The following is a 19595-nucleotide window of genomic DNA, read 5'->3' as shown; positions in this document are numbered from 1 at the left end:
TGTGTTACACAAGCTGCCCAGTTAAGATACGTATGTCACTGGCACTTCACTGCTACAAAAACTATTAAACTGTAACAGCATCCAGGCACTGTGCCAGTAAATCAGAAATGCATGAAGTGTAGGTGGCTAGATCATATGCATTTAATGCCATGATTCTCAGCTGGGAACATTAAATCATATCTGTCTGTATATTCCATGCTTAAAATGAAGATTTGCCTTCTGTAATCTAGCTTTAAGTAGCATCAAGATAATACCATGAATTAAACCAATGTCCATGTCCAATCAAGAGAATTCATGGTTCTCTGACTGTGAATACAGAAGCTCACTAAACAGTCAAATCTTCTATTAGTTGCCATTCAGAAGCCAATACAAAGTAGTCCTGTTTCAGGGGTCTGTTGGGTGGATGAAAACTTCTGTGTAAGGTAAGTTAAAATGGATTAAAAAATGATGTTTTTCTCTTTCTAAACCAAGTCTGCTCAATTTGTCAAAACAGCAAGCACAACTGTTGAGAAAAAATTGTCCCCTGAACCAAGTAGAAATCGTACTTAAGCGTACTACTATTAGTTTTGTGATAAATTGAAACAAGCGTTTTATGTAAAGTGAATCTGCAGTGAAGATTCTGGTATAAAAACACATGAAATATATAAAAACTGTAAGGTGTCACTTGTATGCATGTAAATATTTACAAATAATATTTTATTTCTACTGTACAAAACAAGTGTATATACTAAAGAGAAGAATGGTTTGCAATTAGAATGCATGCTCTGCTCTTCCAAGTTGCTCCATGAGGAGGACCTCTACATACACAAAGAATCTCTGCTTCCCTAGAGACCGCAGAGGACAAGGGCCCTCCCTACATGGAGTATCTTCTTGTTTCTGTCAAGTAGCACATCATAGACTGGGTGGGCAAAAAGATGACTGTTTCCTGCAGCCAGCACATGCACCTATCTACAGTGTGGGCAAAGCAGTGCCTGTATCAGTCAGCGCACTATGCCTGCAGAAAGGAGCAGCAGCTGCCTTGACATTTTGCTTCCCCGGGGTTCACTGGCATCTGCACAATATGTGCAACCTTGACCTGCAATGGCAGGTTTCCTAAACAGACTGCTACTGACAGCATCTTTATTTCTGCATGTCATATGGGCTTTGGAGTGCAATGGTAGAATTCAACCCGACTACATATGGATTCCTCAAGTCATCAATGCTAGAACTCCTACTAACATTAAAGGGGCCAGATTTATCCACAACATGCTTAGTTCTCCTACAGAAACATACTAAGGTACATGAACATAAATTCACAAAGGAGTTACGGCCTTGCATCTATTTTTTTTATACTTGATCCCAAGATAGAATTTTCACTCTGTCTTATCTAAGAAGAATTAGTTCACACTACAGTAGCTTCTGAAAAATTGATTTGGTTCCTTTTTGCTGTATGCAAAAGGCCTAAGAAAGTAAATTGTTATCTACAATAGTAGCAGGTGTGTATAAATAGAAATTACATAAAAGTACTGAACTCTAAGTACCTCCACAGAATTTAAAGAGAAAAACTCAACTGACTTTAAAGCAGAGCAAGGACAATGGAAGACTACAGAAGACATATGCATTCTATGCTCCTTGTGACATTACCAGAAACCCCAATAAACATTCTACACTAGAACCATCATGCTTGCAATACCTAAGGCAACAATCGCTTTATCCAGCACTATCAGGTCTCAGAAAAAAAATGACCTGAACAATTATTTTGGTCAGACTGCTTATCTTCAGTATTGCATTACCTCTAATTTCATGGAAATATTTTATGATGTGACTTTAACTAATGAAAAATTCTGTAATGAATTCTAATCTCCAGATAGTCACAAGAGATACATAATGTAATTAAAGCTATATATTATTTTTGTCTTATATACCTCCAACCAATCTTAAAAGGAAATGCCGACTATGAAAGGCAATAATTATGCAAAATTTTGCCTTTACTGTAATCTTATAGTGAAAATTACTTGTTTTATAGACATCTACATTATTTTTAACTTCATTTTTTATGGAGGGTTTATTAGAAGAAATGTAATCTGACCAGAAGATATTTTCCAAAAATAGCTAGTATCCCAAATTCCAATCTTTAGGGAAACCATAGAAAAGTGCAATCACAAAGGCTGCAATGCTTTTAAGCAATATTAGCAGAATCTGTTTAGAAGATTTAAAATTACCGTTTTGAATTACCATGTTCTACATCTCTTGTTAAGGATAATTAATCTTCATCCACTGCAAAAGGACTGTTGCACACTCATGAGTGAGCTATACCTGGACCCATGAGAAACTTACCAAGAAAAAAGTAGTGGCCCAATCACCACTTTTCTAAATATATTTTCTATACAAAATAGTTTCAAGGTATAATCCTTAGTTATTTGTACAGTACTCTATGGTTTAAACAACAATATTCAGTAAAATAGTAAGTGTGTGAAACTGCAACACCACATGGAATGAGCACTCTGCCATTTTGCTAGTGTAATCAATATTAGGACCAGAAAAATTTTCTAACACACAAGCAAAAATATTCCATAGTTTTTGAATCTCGACTGTACACTTCATGATTTTGGCTATGATTTGCAGCACACTTGTAAGATACACAAATATCTTATGCACATTTCAGTAGCAGAATGGCACTTGGCTTGCTCTAATAGAAACAACAGAGATGCAACTGACAATTTAAGAAAGACAATGTCCTTATTTGCATGCTGAAAATCTGGTTGTGTCCCCCCCCTAATCCAGGCACATCCATTCATTGTGCAATCTGTCGATGGGTAAACAAATAGTGCAGGATTCATCTCAGTGGGATCTGGCCCTTTGGTCTAACCGAAGTCAATTCTAGGTCGATACTGAAGTACCATAGGGTAAGACTGAAAACAAAAGCAAGAGAAAAACAACAACACACACAGACAAGAAAAAATGAAGACATAATTCATTAAAAATACAAAGAAAACGTAGTTAAAGATTGCCTTAAGAATACCCAGAGTTTACCACTGCATATGTATATGACAATCAGCTTTACTTATATAAATTAATTCTATATATTTCAACAGCTAAAACCCTACTCATACTACAGATCCATATTTAATCTCTAAGCCAGTTAGTTATAGTTATTTGTCATTAACATTAAATTCCTGTATCTGCTTTTATGTATTTTATGATTTATGTTTTGACACATGTGCTTAGAGGGCTCGAACAACTGCTCTTACTTCCGCGTTGCTGTGTTTGAGAAAAAGCAATCTTGAAATTTTATGCTTTCTAAACAAAAGTCTATTTACAGATGATGTACTTGGTTTGATTTTTACAGATACAGAGATCCATTGCTATACTAGTAGTTAGCACTAGTTAACAGGAGCCAGGCTACCCTGGTATTAGAAAGATAAGAAAAGAAAGAAGGTCAAATAGCTGTCAGCTGATTTTCTCAGAGCTGAGGCAAACTTCTCCCACAAATCCAGATCCTCAACTTCAGGTCTAGTGATGCATTTTTATTAGTTCCTACCAGAAAAAAATCCCACCATAGCGGTGGGGGGCAAACAAACGGCTTGGATCCCTGAATTGGACAAAACTGTTGTGGAAGGAGAGGCAAGAATGGGTGGGCTTCCAGCAAATGCTCTGGGCACTTGTTGCTGCAAGTCCTCTTTTACTAAATGTCTTATTTTTTCAGTCTGCCAGCATTTTCTATGTCTGCTGTTTTCCTCTTAACTTCATTAGGATACTGGATGTTTTCTATAGCATAAACCCCAGGAAAATCTTATTGTCTCAGCCATGAGACAGAGGAACATAGCTAATTTGAGTCTTTTTTATTGCAAACCTGGAAATATAAAGAATTATTACAGAAGCTATCACTAAACCCAGAAATACTTTACTGCATCCTTCAAATGCAATACAGATGAACTTTAGTGACCAAGAAAAAAAAAAAGAAAAAAGGTACACTGCAGAGACCTACACAGGTTAATAAAATTTCCATGCCATGGTAGTGAAATGATCACCAGAACTAAATGTGATCACACTTGCTGGGGATTTACAAACTGGAGTGTAGAGAAATCACAACATAAACCCAAAGGTATTTACAGTAGCAGGAGCACTTAGGAGAGGAGACTGGGAGAACCATGTGTAGTCTGCATATGCAATTAACAAACATATGATACTACAAATGTAGTATCACAAACTACTTGATCGCTGTTTTTCTTGCATAAAATGCGAAAACCACATCACTTAAATGCTATTTCACAGGTTTTTCATTTTGATTATATAAAATGTCTCTAAAAGTACTCACATCTAATTGGAAGTGCACACAGGCAAAGACAGAGCAGTCACCTCAGTGAAACTGCCATGTAAACCACTGAGGCTCAGTATTTTTGCCCAAAAAATTACAAAACAACTGTAGAAATACAATGCTCCATGCGGGACAGTTCTAATCATTGAAGTAGGTACAACTGCAGCAGGTCATTCCCATCCACAGTGGGAAGTGACCCTCCATCATTAACTTCAGGTTTTTGTTCAAGGAAAAATATTATTTCAAACTTCCAAAGTAACTTTCAGAAATAAGTTCAAATCAAAATTCTCAATGAGGAAACTGAAATACTGTTTTATACAGGTATGAACCAGATTGACCAATGAAATTTAGAAATCAACATTAGTTTGCAAGTTCTGGAGGTTTTGGTTTATTATATTCTGGAAATGAGGCATTATTCATTTCTGATTTTAAAAGATGTGAAGGGAATACAACATTAGAAAAATCAAACATTTCTTCCCTCTATTAAAAAGATCATACGGATTGCCATAAAGAGATGAAACCAATGTAGTCTTTTTCGACTCATACTCTTCAGTTTTGATCCCCCGTCAGTGACTGCCCAATGCTACTAGTTAGAAGGATGAAACAGAGGAGGCAGATAAACCTTCCAGACTGCTGGGGCTATCAGCCTACAGAATGACATCTCTCTAACAAACAGATAAATTGCGTTACGTAAAGTAAAAGAAACACCTAAACCTTCTGAACAGGTTCTATTTCTCATTCAATAAAGCTTTCTCTGAAGGAACAAAAATGCTCAGGCCTTGCTCACAGAGTTTTAGCACTTTCTAGTGAGGAATTATAAAAACTCCACAACTTGGATTACAATTGAAGTGCTGACAGGACCTTAATGACTGTAGTATGTACAGTCGTGAGTGCCTCTTACCTGATCGAAAGTGCCATCCTGTGAGCAGACTTGCGAAGATGAGCAGTTCTGACACCGAAACTGCGAAGGAGATGATTTTCTGATCAGATAAGAGGCATCCACAGCTGGACATACACATTCACCATTTAATGCTCTTTCTTTTTTTTAAGTTTTCAAATGTAAAGCTTAAAATTAATTTACTTATTTAAAATAGGAAAGACTTCTCTAATGAATAAGTGGATATTTTTCTTTTACTACTCCACCTCTTGTAAGGTCCACAAGTACATCAGTACAAGCTCACGGTGAATAGTACCAAAGACGGAGATAACGGATTTACTTGATCTTCATCCAAAAGAAAAGATTGTTAATTAATTATTGCACCTTCTGTTTTGTAACAAGACCTTTGTTAAGGAAAATAAAATCATGGAAGCCCAGATGTTACTAGATTTTTTACCAGCACAATGTAATTCGTACAGGTTTTATTCTGTCATCTCTGACTTCAGGGGAGTGATTTAAAAATGCTAAAAGGAAAAGATGTACACACACCTGCCTATACTATGTGTATGTAAACACAACTTACAAATTTTATCAAGAGTTGTCAACTTTTAAATTCAACTTACATTAGAAACTATTGTTCTGAGAATTTTGAAATATTTAACTAGCACAAATAACGTCCTTTTTGTCAAGATGATAGTTACTGTTGCTTCCAAACCCATGCAACTGTCTAAAGTCCATTTATAGGCAGAGGTGGCAGTATTAGATGTCATGAAAGAATTCCGTTATCACTAAAATTGTTGCCTCAACATTTCCCAATAGTACAGCCAATGCTAGCTAAAATGTAAGAGGGCAAGCCAAACACCCACTGGTTTCAAGGCAGCATTGGAAAAAAAATTACATCAAGCTCCCTTATTGGTGCAGTATTGGGGTTTCAGCAATCATCAAATATCAGTGCAGCATTTCTTTCAGATTTAATGAATACTTGCCTAAATATATATTAACTCCCTTAATTCCTATCAAAATCTCTCTCTCCTCCAGAGTAAGGTAAAACTTAAAGAAACTTGTGAACTGTTAACTCCACAATGTGCTTAATCCTCTGTCTTTTCTGCTTTTTATTCTGAGTACTAGGAAGCTTAAAAAAAGTACAGAAAGCCTGGAATTTTCTACAGATCAGTGCATTAATCTATATTAAGTGCTCAACCTAAGCTTCACTCCAACATAACCTCCACTAGTAGAAATAGACAACAAACCTGCATATACTTCAAAGCAAAAACAAACACAAACAAGTGTACAAAACAAAGAAAAGAAAGGGGGTCAGACTTCTAACAAAAAATATTAAATTTACAAGGCGATAGAAGGGCTACTAAATCAAATGGAATATCAGACCTAAAAGAAATGTCTCTTACTAAATGGTATATTCTAAAATACACACATGGAGCAAGGAAAACCATTTAGCTGTATTATTTATCTGGATGTTAGTGTTATACAGCATATCTAAAAAAATGAGTATTAACAGAAATTATAACAAAAAATTAGATTTCACCAATAATATTTCAGTGTCACTTTCAGTTTACTGGCTGAATAAAAGAGATTGTTAATACAGAACTGCTGGACGCATATTCCCCAACTATTGGGAATTGGTATTCCCCAACCTCAAAAGGTCACTAAAAGCAAATTCAAAAGCAGAAAAAGAACAAGTGCTTGGGTTTTCAGATACCTGATCTAAAACTCTGAGCATAACTTCCGTGTGAACTTTGTATACCTGCTGTTTTAAAGTTTCAGAATCTACACAATATATGTGCTACAGGGTTTCACAAAAGAAATACCGAAAACATGCAAAATGCATTTTTAAATAAGTTTTTTTGAAGGGTCACAGAATATATTTTAGTCCAAGCTGTGAAAACATGTATACTTTCTATAATAAATATACCAAAACATCATTTATTAATAATGTAACAGCATTTACGTTTTCGCCTCTTAGTCTCCATCTTGTCATATAGATGAATTCCATAGTATGATCCTTCCCCATGATTTCTCCATTGCATAGTACATCCAGCTTAAAATACAACAGAACAAACAGTAAGACAAAGGGATGGAAAATTTTAATGTCTAAATGAACTCCTAAAAAGTATCATTATACAATAATTCCATCTAGTATTCCACTTTATTTTTTCACTTTTGAGTTTTCAATTAGGGTGTCAATAGAAGAAAGTCTGCTAAAGTACAAAAGAAATCACTGGTAGACAAACACTCCCTGTATTTAGCAATATTACACAGTATCAGTTTGTACAAAAAGCGATGTGCTATATTTTGAAGGCCTTCTTGATATGTCAACGCTCTTTCAAACCCAAAGAGCTACAGAATTACTGTAATTTTAATAAAAAAAATAAATGTAAATTTAGAAAAAAAATTAAAATAACTATAAATTACAAGGAAAACACACTTCTGAGTATACAAATGTTACTCTCTTTAACTGAAGGCAAAAGAAAAATAAAAGTAAGACTCTCACTGTGGAAAATGACTGGTTTAAACTGTATTATAGCATCTTACTTTTATCCTCCACTGAAAATGTTTGACAGTTTTTTCATTACTGTAGTCATGATGTTTTTCTGGTTTTATAGGGAAAAAAAAATGGTCAAAATGTTGAAGTAAGCAGATTCTATGTAACACCATAGCCATTAAGGTGCCAAAGACAGATTAAATCAATATAATTGACAAAACCAAATAACAGCAAAATGGCTCCTCAGCATGTCATGAATCTGTGATGAGCTCCTGTGTATAGCTCTGCAATAACCTGTGCATCTGACCTAAGCAGCGCTACCTCTGACCAAAGCTGGGAGGCTGCCATTTGTGCTAAAGGCAGCCTGTAGTTCCTACAGTCGTTGTCTCCTACAAGAGAACTGGCCGAAGAAATTGTGCTGAGGTCAAAATTCCTGCATGAGCGGAAGCAGAGGCAGGAGTTACATACTTCCCAGCTCCACCATGCATTACAATTTTGACCATGTTAGGACATCGCCACAGGGAACAGCCTTAGCCAAGATCAAATCACTCATGCAGCAAGTGCATAATCCTCTACCCATCAAATTCCACTTAATTCCAGAGAAGTTACAAAATAGTGTCTGCATTTAAAAAAATTCAAATGCTATTATTCCTCATTCCTTCATAATTGTTGAGTTTCTTACATCTAAAGATAAACTGCAGAGTAGTTTGGTGTATGTCTGATTAAGATCTCCTTTTCCCCAGTAGCTACTAGCCCAAAAATGTATTAAGTGACTTTTTCATTAGTGACATGGAAAGAGAAAGCATTTCTTTTTTGAAGAAAAATATCAAAAACTAATGTATGTGTTCCTACACAGGTGAGCAACAAACTGAAGTTACTAGAACAGTATGAGTTCCTTGATTAGCAACTTCAATCACTGGGATAAAATGATCACTTCTCATTTAAGGGCAGAAAATGTAATTTGGAATATCGAACAGTGATTGGGCTAAAGAAAATATTTCTCAAGTACAAATATGATTAAGTTTCATAAAAACCTAGTACTTTACAGGGAAATAATACCACAAGCATCATTCTTTCAAATGTACCTCATAAGAACTTGGAAGTTTTAATTTTAAGCTGAGGAACTTTTTGATAGTTCCCACGGTCACTCGAGTGGAACAGCGGATAAACTTCTTCATTAAACCCTAAAGCAACAGCAACAAAACAGAAAAAAACATGTTACAGGTTTTACTGCAAGAACAACTCTAATTGGTACTTTTTGCAACCAGTAACCGATTATACTGCATTCTCCTCTAATTCATATTGGCACCAGAGGTTCATTTTTCTTCAGTTTTTTGCAAAATGTACAAGATGACAAGTTCATTTGACCCACCCAAAAGATACAAAAGGGAGGAAAAAAAAAAAACAAACCACCCCACCAAAACCACCGAAAGGAAGAACTTAAATAATCTGTCTCTGTTAGTAACACTGGGGGGGTCAAACAGATGTTATGTTTCTTAGAATTTCTTCAGCCCTTGAGAGAAAAAGGAAGTAAAAACATCCTCAAATAATCTAGGTGAAATACAGAGAAGCTACAGTTCTGAGAGAACCTAACAGTTTTGATTCAACAGGAGAGCTGGAAACCTGGGACTCCTACATGGCAATGGAGATACAGATTTCTTACTATATAGCATAAATATGGTGATAACATGTACATATGTTTTCTTACTGAATCAAAACTTTCTTACTAAGAACTTCCAAAATCGCACACATAACATAGCACACAGAAAATATAAGTAGTGTTTTATCAGTCAAATTTTAAATATTTTTTAATTATTCTTGTCTTTGTAATTTAATAATATTTTACCAAAATCTAAGAGGGTTTCTAAACACTTTCTTCTAGATTTGATACCATTAGGTAATCTTCCTTTCAGGAACAGAGGCCAAATATCCCTAATTCTTAAAACAGCAGTTAGCACATTTTACAGATGGAAGTGACCTGCCCAAGGGCACAGAAGATCCAGATCCCAGTCATTCAGCACACAACATATCTGAAAAGCAGCTTCATGCTGGCATGGGAAGATAGCAGTCCTGAAAGTGTGAGGCACCTCACCTACAGCTAGCTTTTTAAGTACCAATGGGGTATACTGTAATCTGGTATGTAATGCAGCTATACACCATCAAGGCTGTAGACTACAAAACTATACTTCATATAAAGACAAAATAATCCATGGTCACAGGTGGATTTCTGCATGGAATTGTAGTTTTTGCAAAATTCCAAAAGGACAAAATAAATGTGGAAGCGGAGACAGATCACCACATTAAGTTGTCTTGTTAATGGTTATAAAGTTATTTGGTTCCTGCAAGATGCTATTCTGCCAGCAACAACAGCACAGATTATCTTTACCACTCACCTTGACTACATTATCTCCTGATTGCCCATTGTTGCGTAAACAGTCGAGGCAGATAGCAATCTGTGGGTCACTCCTGTGATAGTCTTTATCTTCTTCATTTTCATCACACTCCTCATCTACTTTGGGTTTATCAGCTTTTGGGCTTTCATCTGTAAAATACGAAGATCATATTATTTAAGTGTAAGATAACTAAAAGTCACAGTAGCAATAAATGTATTTAAAGTAATACTTCATTTTCAAGTGCATATTTTTTCTTCAAATTAACTTTATACAATTTTAATTCACTGCATTCTTAAATCTACCAATTCACGTATCTGTGAAAACAGTTTTATTATTGAAATTTTAACCAAATATGCAAATAACAGATTTCTATGTGATAGAAAATAATTAGGCTGATGGACCACTAATGGTTATGGCTGTCTACTTCTGTTTGCGTCCAGTGATTAAAATCCCACAACTGAGCATGCATCAAGATCATTCAACCTACTCTATGTCAAAGCAGTTCACTGCCAAAAAATAATGCTTTTAAATATATAGTTGAATAACTAATCCCAACACTTGTAGATCAAAGGAACATGGGCAATCAATTCATATATACCGCCTGCCACAACAAACCAGCAGAGACTGAAATGTTAAGTAAGCTAAGGGAAGATAAAACTTAAATTTCATCCACTTTTGACGCCATTTAAGTAATGTCATTGTAAGAACTCCAAGTGTCCCCCTCCAGAAGGATTTTATAACTAAATAGCTATATACATACTTATTCCCCTTTAAAAACAAAAATAAGAAAAGAGGAATGGTCTCCACATTTTTTGGCAGGGCACACATAGCCGATATAATCACATATATATACACACCATGTTATCTCTCTTCATTGACGCTGTTACATGCTTTGTTGATTCCTGGTTTAGAAATCTAACTCCGTGGTGAAGCGCAATCTCCTACAGTTTTCAAAGGCTTAGCACAGTTGAACACTTGAATGCTAAGACTAGCACGTACATCTAGATAAGGCTGCAATGTATGTAAGTAATAACCATAAAATAAGCCATAAAATGGAGTAATTTTTACAGATTTGGAATACAATATACAATAACCCTATTAAATACATTTGTGTTTTTCTGTATCCCCAACTTATTTATTTTGATTTAAAACAAAGGCTGCTCTCTGTTGGAATAAAACATTATCACAAGTAGCTCGAATAAGCTATTTCTGCATTTCCTGAAAAACTTCCAGATCAAGTTCTGCTGTTTTCCTACACTTACCACAAACTTTTAAATTAACTTAGAAGAGTTAGGATGAGAAGATAGAATGAAAACTTTAACAAGTACCAAGCCATGCCTAATTTTCTAGACACAGTGATTAGTTCATTTTGTTAATCTTATATATTCAAGATGAGGTTTAAGCTACACTTACTACTTTCCTTTTATACAATTTTGAAGTATTTTACAGTTAGAAAAGATTTGTCCACAAGTCCCTATTAGCTATTGATAGACGTAGTTGAACGTGTATGATACATACATTTTGTTCCTATCATTTTGCTATGAACAGAATTTACAGTACGAACTACAGATAAATTCTGTTTATCTTTTTGTGAGAGTCCAGGATCTCTTTTAATCAAGCAGGTACAGTCTACCTGTCACAAGCATTTGTCTTAGGAGTCTGCCTATGATTCACAGATCCTTTGGCAATGCAAACACATCAGCAACTTTCAACAGTTATCACTGCAGATAACAGAGGAACATTTAGTTATGCAGTTCGAAAAGTCTTGAACGGCAGACCAACTACAGAACTAGGGAAATCAGCAAATTTCCAACCATAAAATCATTCCAGACACAGGTATATCCACAAAAAAGATATCATCTTTCAAAGTATTCTAACAGAAATTCAAATGCTCCTCCATGTAAATGGCACCAGACTATTTACTAAAAAACAGTCCCTGTGGACATTAGAATTAATGATGTTTGTATAGGCAGCCTCCAGAAATCAATGTGATGGTCTATTAGAGGCATGTTATTAAAGTTCAGTATTATTTAAAAAAAAGAAAGAAGTAGAAAATAAGAAGTTTGGATCTCACCAAAACGGACTTGGTGTTTTCCGAGTCAAAAGCACCAAGCCAAGAACAGAAGACAGAGTAAACAAACCAACATCCCAGCCAACTCCACCCCTCCTTCTGTAAGGAGTAAACTGATGTCTCATTTTTTAATCTCATCTTTCTTGCAAACCTTGGAAATTGTCTACTTCCTGTACTTTTCTTAGGTATTTAATGTAAAATTGATCACCAGAGAGTGACTCAATGTAAAGATGTTTGCCCTCTTCCTTTTCCAGTTCAGACTGGAGAGGCCCTATAGAGATTTTTTTCTCTGAATCACAGTATGTTTCCTATCATCACCCATCAATTCTCTCTGGTAACCACTCTCCTAGTGGAGTCACTAATGCCTGAGATACGCTGTTGTCTGAGGGGTTTTTTTTTATATGTGTGAATTGTATGTCCTGGGAGTTTTTACAGATCTTAGACGCTAAGGTTGGGAACTGTGTTGTAACCTGTAGACTCTGAACTAGACCGACTATGTGATTGCAGGGTACAGTATTGACAACTGAAACAGTCCTGTCTTGCCGAAATTATTCTCTCCAAATAACCTATTCTCAGGCAAGGTTCTAAATGCTTGTTTATGGCAGAAAACAGTTTAAACGCTCATAACTTGCCTCATGACTTTCAAATGATTTGCAGAGTCAAATTTCCATAGCCCAAGGACACAGTCACTAACAGAGCTGGATACATGTGTAGCTACTTAAAAGTATACTTTGAGAGTTAGAGCCTTCCTCTGATTCACCAAAGAATCCAATCACACATTACACTTAGTAACTGATTGCCATTAGATTTGTCATTAAATTGTGAGAGAAAGATAAGAACAAAAAGAATTAAGAAGTCACATTCTACAAATCTGATTTTTTTTCCTATTTCTGTATATAGCAGAAATATTTTTCTAAACAATAAATGTCAAAAACCGTCTCTATTTCATAAAAATATTTTCTAAGTATTTTTAAAAAATGAATAGGTATACACTATATGGTATGTTGTAGTAAACTAAGAAAATTTTATATAAACCATCCTGCAGTTCTTCATTTAATTATATAAAAGAAAAAAGAACCTTGCCTCCTGTAATAGATGTCAAATGCAAATCAACAGAACTAGCAAGAAAGAAAAATGAAAGTTATTAAGTTGAAAAGAAGACATCATAAACAATTGAGTACAGAAGAGTATCGCAAGACATTTACTGACAGTGATCCTTTACTAAAAATAGCTGCTTCTTTAGCTTAGCAGAGCCTTACAAAAGTTCTTAAAAATGTCTGAATCAAATAGACTATGGCATCAGAACCTTAATGTCAAATTTAAGGGACATAAAACCAGTTGAGCATAGTCCTCCCTTAGCACCTCAATACTGAGCTCTGAAAGTGCATGGGTCAACTACCAAAAAAAGAAAAAAAAAGAAAAGAAATTAAAAAAAAAAAAGAAAAAGCATTTTGGAATCTATATAAAACAATTGTTTAGCATGTGTGGAAAACTGTTTTACTACTTGTCATAACTAATTCTTGACAACCTCCTACTTAACAGCTGGTCAAAGTCAGTAACAGAAAATAATCTGTAAAAAACTCAAGTAGTTCTGCATCTTGCTGTATTAAGAAAATTAAGAATTCAAGTGGAAAATCTCATGAGTGTGAAAGTGAGAGCTTAGGGAAATGCAATTAAAATAATGGTAAGACAGGTAGTGTTTGTGAAGCAACTGGTTAATAGATAAGCAGCAGTACATGAAGACCCGGGCCACATTTATATAGATTTGTTACAAGTTTATGTAGTATCTTTGAATTCAGTAAAAACAATGTACATGTGTGTTTAAAGAAACAGGGCTTAATGATCAGTGTTAACATACAGATGAGAGAGAGAAAAAAAAATCATCACCTTGTCCATTTTCTTGAGGTTTATTTTTCTTCCAAAATTCAATCTCTCGCTGCAGTTCCTCTAGGTAACATCAAAGAACAGTCATGTGAATTTTTAAATCAATACTACAGGTATATCACTAGAAATGGCCGTATTTCCTCCATCAACCCAAACAGGTACCCAAAATCAAATGAGAAAACTTACGTTCCCGAAGTCCAGGCACCAGCTTAAATATAATTTCCTCTAAGGTGTTATCCAGCCTTTCAAAGGGAAAAAATACATTTCACGTTAAGTAGAAAGTAAAATTTTATATATTTTTAGCCTTTAAATAACAAAAACTTTTGAATAATAAAATAAATTGCATATTTCTGGTAAATAATGTATCCTGAAGAAAAACAGATGATTTTAGCTTGAGAGACAACATCCATTAAAGCTTATCTCAACAACCTCTGGAACGGATTTGTTTTAGAATTAACCAAGGAATTTATTTTTTAATGTATAAAGACAAAAAAAAACAAACCAAACCCCCAAAACCATTATACTCTAAAATTTTCATTATTTTAATTTTTGTTGTAAGCAAACAATTGTGTTACTAAAAGGAACAAACTGGGAAAAAAGTATCCAATTTTAAGGTCCAGATCATGAGTAATAAGCATGAAAACTGTAAACTCCATGATCATATTAAGTGTTCAAGTGCTTTGGTAATAAGGCTGTTATGAAAAACTGAACAGACTATTCCCTACTCATTACAACACAAACAAACCAGTCTTGGCAGGAGAAAGAAGAACACAGAGCATCCATGCTGCTCTGGCTAGACAGTTCTCAGTGCCCAACATAATTCATTTAAACTATTTAAATCTGCCATGAATTTGTCTACCAGATGACAGCACGCAGCACAGGCATGTCCTCTGTTATCCTGATATTAGTGCCAGAAACAGCTATTACAGTCCCTTCCAGAGGACATGGTGCATTTTCCTTTGTTGCTGAAGGTAAAATATTTTGCTTCCCTTTTCCCTGAATTTTACCTACTCTTCTATCCTTCTAATTTATCATCTGATTTCTAGTTCCACTTCCTCTCCCTGTCCCACTTATCCTCTGGTTTCCTCTGTCTTATTCTGTTTCCTTTCATTTCTCTCCTCTGCCCTGTGAACAGTAACTCCCCACTGTCCACAGCCTAAATGTAAACCCAAGACCAAACAAAAACCCTGGATCAAACTAAGTACTAAGCAATATGGCCAGAAAAATTAAGTATCTTGATACACAGACAGAAGCTGCAATACAATAACTGCTGCTGTTATATTTTTGATTCCCTTAATTTTTCTTCTCAGTAATGAGATACGTATACACACCTTTGCATATATACAGATATGCATGTGTATGTGTTATTAATATACACTATAGGCCTGCTAAAAACATATGACTGTTCTCTAGCTTTTGTTCACTAGCAGTAGCAAATAGGAAGACTGAATGATTTTATGGCTGAGGAATGCCTAAAAGCCATTTTAATTGACAACAGTTCTCTTCTTATAACAAATACATGAGCATTCCAGGTTCTCCTTCTTTACAGAATTTGCTTTTGTAATTGAAAGTTCACAATCAGATCTATTACCCAATTACCTTGTTCTGAGACTACTTTCCTGTGTTATCCATTAATTCATAGATATAGTCATACCATAAGAATATTAATGTTTAAGCTACAAACACAATGCATTTTTAATTGCTGCTTCTTATAAGTACCAATAAATAAATAAATCTTCAGCAAGTGAAACAGGCCTCCCCTAAAACGAAGGAGCATAGAAAGTAATTTCTCACAGGTAAGAAAGAACCCAAAATCATGCGATGTGTGTGAACTCAGTTTCTGATAGACAAAAATACAGGTCTAGCTTTCCAAATGGTATGTTATCTCTTCTAGTGTCTCTTATCAACATCTAATGCAACTAGAGGGTACTGCCTTCTATGAAGTTCCTGCAGTAGAGCACTGGGAACCTGTAAACCTGTCTTGGAAATGGAATTGATTTCACATTGTAAGAAAGCTCTAATCATCATAACTTACTCATTAAGAGAAAAGAAATAAGAGAACAGCACTGACTTAATTCAAAATCCCACAGACTATTCCTCAAGATGGCATAATACATGTTGGGTTTTCTACGCTGATTTTTAAAATTCCCTTTTAGCACTTTCTAATTTGTCTTCAATTGCCCAAACCAACAGTCACCAGTAATGCTGACATAGCAAGAAAACCACTATAGTTAACAAATCTACAATGCTAGCAGCAAGAACTGGCTTCATATGCTATAGTCAATAACTTCATTTCTTTCAAAACTAAACAAAAAGAGTGATTTCTCCTTATGAAACATAAATACTAATCAATACTTTCAAAACTTATGAAAAAATACCACTTACCTGATTTTTCAGTACACGAAAACTCAAACGATAGGGGAAAATAATAGGAAATTATAAAAACATTCTTAATTTCAGATGCATCTTACAGTGTTCCTATTATCCACTCCTATAAGGACTCTAACAAAGATTTGTATTTCTGTGACTTGCAACAAACACATTCCAAAATGAAACTACTTGACATAACTCCAAAGATGGTCTCAGTCATCTAGTATGATACTTCCTGTTAACGCCAAAACAGGAATATTAATACTGTAGACATACTCCTTTGCACCCCCACATCTTCCATCCTCCAAACCCCTCTTTTTTCACCTCTTCTACAATACTGAATGAGTTGTAAGATCAAAGCCACTCTCTGATAACTGTTAATTATCTGAAGTGAAGCAAAGACTATCACTCAGGAAAATCTGCCTTCCAAGTAGCATGCTACCAAGAAAAAAGCAGCCTGCCTTCATGGCAGACCACTGCAGACCCTACTGAATATTGATGATTCAGAATTCTGCTAAATCAGGAAAGGGAATTCTAGAATTTAGCACTCTTCCTAGATTTTTATTTTGGAGCTCAATGTTGGATTTCAGACTTTGGCTTATTGTTTCAATAGTCCTAAGTGCTGCTAAATAAAAGATACATCTAAAAACTTCACATAGTTATGAAGTTATTCAGAACTGAGTTTGTAAAGTAGTTTATACAGTTTATTTGAAAGATCTCAGTTAAAAATACCATCTAGAGTGTCTAACGCCATTTCTCAGAAAATGACTGCATTCTTGAGCAATGATGGGGCTGGCCTCTACAGTCAGAGTGTAAGACATGTATTAAGTTAGGCAAGCAACATCCAAAAAAGATAATTCCATTACACTGTTCATGTGCTTTTCTGATTATGAGTTTAGCAAATATTGAAAACTGTTTCATAAAATACAACCAAACGACTTGCTATATGCAGTTTGTTGGCAAATAAACACAGTGACTCTAAAAGGAGTTTCAGGAAATAATTGCAGAGAAAAACAGCTCTTCCCACATTTCTGGCTTGTGGTCTCAACTTTTCTCACCCTTCTATCATTTCCTGCTTAGAGCACAGTATTCATTTAGTAAACATCTACCAGAGGTTTCAGAAAATGTATTTTTTAGATCCTATGAAATGGTCCTGTCAGAATAAAAGAAATATTTCTAAAATACTTCTGTTTTCAGCCTTATGCACTCTATATAGAATCTTTTATTACGGCTGACCCAGCACCTCAGACACCGACAGATCAGAACAGTACTTAAGGTAAACATCTACACAAACCCTTTTAGCCCTACCCTTCTAAAAAACATTCAGATGATGAAGACTGAAGCTAATAACACCCTTTAGAGTTGCTGTATTTAATCTCTCTCATCTATCCTCTTGGTACATAACTGAAGCATGGGAATTGCTATGCATACACTTATCAGTCAAAAAGGAAAGCAAAATATGACAAATTGTAGCAGAAGAAATATATAAATATTTATTCCAACACTGATGTAAGAATATTTCTTCTTAAGTTCCCAGCAGTATTACAAACTAATAATACTGGGGGAAGGGGAGGGATTGTTGGGAGTGAGGGCAGGGAGAGGCTTCATCGATTTAGGAAAACATCAAGTTCTTCCACTTACGATATTTCTCTATTTCTCTGTGCTATACTTGTAGCAAGATTATCACCTTTGTTTCAACATAACGTGACTAAAAGAGAATTCAGAATCTCAAGAAAAATAGTTGTTTAAAAAAATGTGTTTTATTGTGATATAAAAAATGCAAACTTTCAAGTAAAGGCATTTTTGGTGTCAGAATTTTCTTTCATGAACGTCTTTTCATTAATCTGACAGCAGATTTCAATTCAGATTGGTAGGTCTACACCCTGGAAAACATTCAGTTATTTGTATTTTTCAGCATTATATGTGTATATTTCAGTATTGTATGTGTATGTATTGTATTTGTATATTTCAGTTATTCTACATTGCTCTACAAATTATAAAAAGTTGCATGCAGTTTGGAATGCCCTAAATTGTTTGAAAAAAGAAACTAGAACTTAATTTCATGTAAAGAATAAAAGGTACCTGATTTGTTTGAGGTATTAAATATTTATATTAATTTGTACAATACACTCAGTCTTTCTGCATCTTTCCATTATCTGTCCTCCTTTTATTATATCTGAAAAATTAATTTACCTTTTACTGGGAGATGAGTAATTGATAGAATCTATGGCCAAGAACAGTTGATATATTTATTATACAAAGAAGCAAAAAAAAATAATTCCCTTCCAGGATAAACATATTAATTTTTTTTTTTATTTTATGTTTTGTTCTTCCAGTTCAGCAAACGCTGTGCAATGTCACCTTACCTTAACATTTCTAGTGGATTGGTCTCATGCACTTGGTTGCCACACCTGGGACAGTCATTGCTGTCTTCAAAGTGTTGAACAATACAAGTCTTACAAACTGAGGGACAGAAGAAAAAAAAAGGCAAAACCAACTTAGTTTAAGATCTGAATAATATTGCTTGAGCATGACCTAATGATATGAGCTAACTACTTCATGCATCAAAGATAAGAGCATTATTTTAAAGCAAATAATGAATGTATTCTATCCACTTCTTATTCCTCAAAGCTATAGCTAGTTCTGCTCTGCCAAGACACTGAGTTTAGCAGCACAGGTTATACAAGTGCTGCTTCAAAGTATGCAAGATTTTTACTACTTAAAATTCTCCCAGCATCATAAAATGCAAACCCCGTATCATGCAGCACATGTAAAGAGCAGGTTCTGAGAAAGTGCACGCTGGCGAGCTCTAGCCGAGCAGAGCCAACCATCACTTCAGATGGTTTGAGAATGACTTATGCACGTTATTTTCTTTCCAACGGTGTTGCTGGCAGCTGAAAATACTGTTGTAAATACTCACTGTAAGAGAAAAGTTCACAGAAATTGTACACAGGTTGGAAGCAGTTATGTTTCCCTTTGACACAGTGCGTTCAAAAGCTCTGACAGAACTTACAGGGAATATTTAATAATTGAATCTTAAAACAAAAAAACAGGATCACAACCATGGCAGGTATAAACAAACCCAAAACAACAACAATGTGAATTTAAAATCCAATAAATTGAAAGTAAACTAAACAAGGTACTACACTTCTGTTGTTTCCAAATGATTAATTGCAGACTGATGACTTTACTGCCATTAATAA

At 34.9% G+C, this 19595-nt stretch overlaps 1 protein-coding gene across 1 annotated transcript; it reads right to left on the bottom strand.

The window, feature by feature from the left end:
- Window positions 1-2027: 2027 nt before the first annotated feature.
- PCGF5 (polycomb group ring finger 5) lies at window positions 2028-18855 on the bottom strand (the record flags this gene model as incomplete). Its single annotated transcript, XM_010024839.1, has 8 exons — window positions 2028-2891; window positions 5199-5258; window positions 7141-7230; window positions 8760-8858; window positions 10068-10216; window positions 14026-14085; window positions 14209-14264; window positions 18759-18855. Coding segments are annotated over 8 exons (659 nt in total), but the record flags the coding sequence as incomplete, so codon positions are not given.
- Window positions 18856-19595: the final 740 nt, after the last annotated feature.

Source organism: Nestor notabilis, unplaced genomic scaffold (genome assembly GCF_000696875.1).
Source record: "Nestor notabilis isolate BGI_N333 unplaced genomic scaffold, ASM69687v1 scaffold9632, whole genome shotgun sequence".
Taxonomy (NCBI): domain Eukaryota; kingdom Metazoa; phylum Chordata; class Aves; order Psittaciformes; family Psittacidae; genus Nestor; species Nestor notabilis.
The sequence above is the reverse complement of the archived record's forward strand: the minus strand, read 5'-3'. Positions and strand labels throughout refer to the sequence as shown.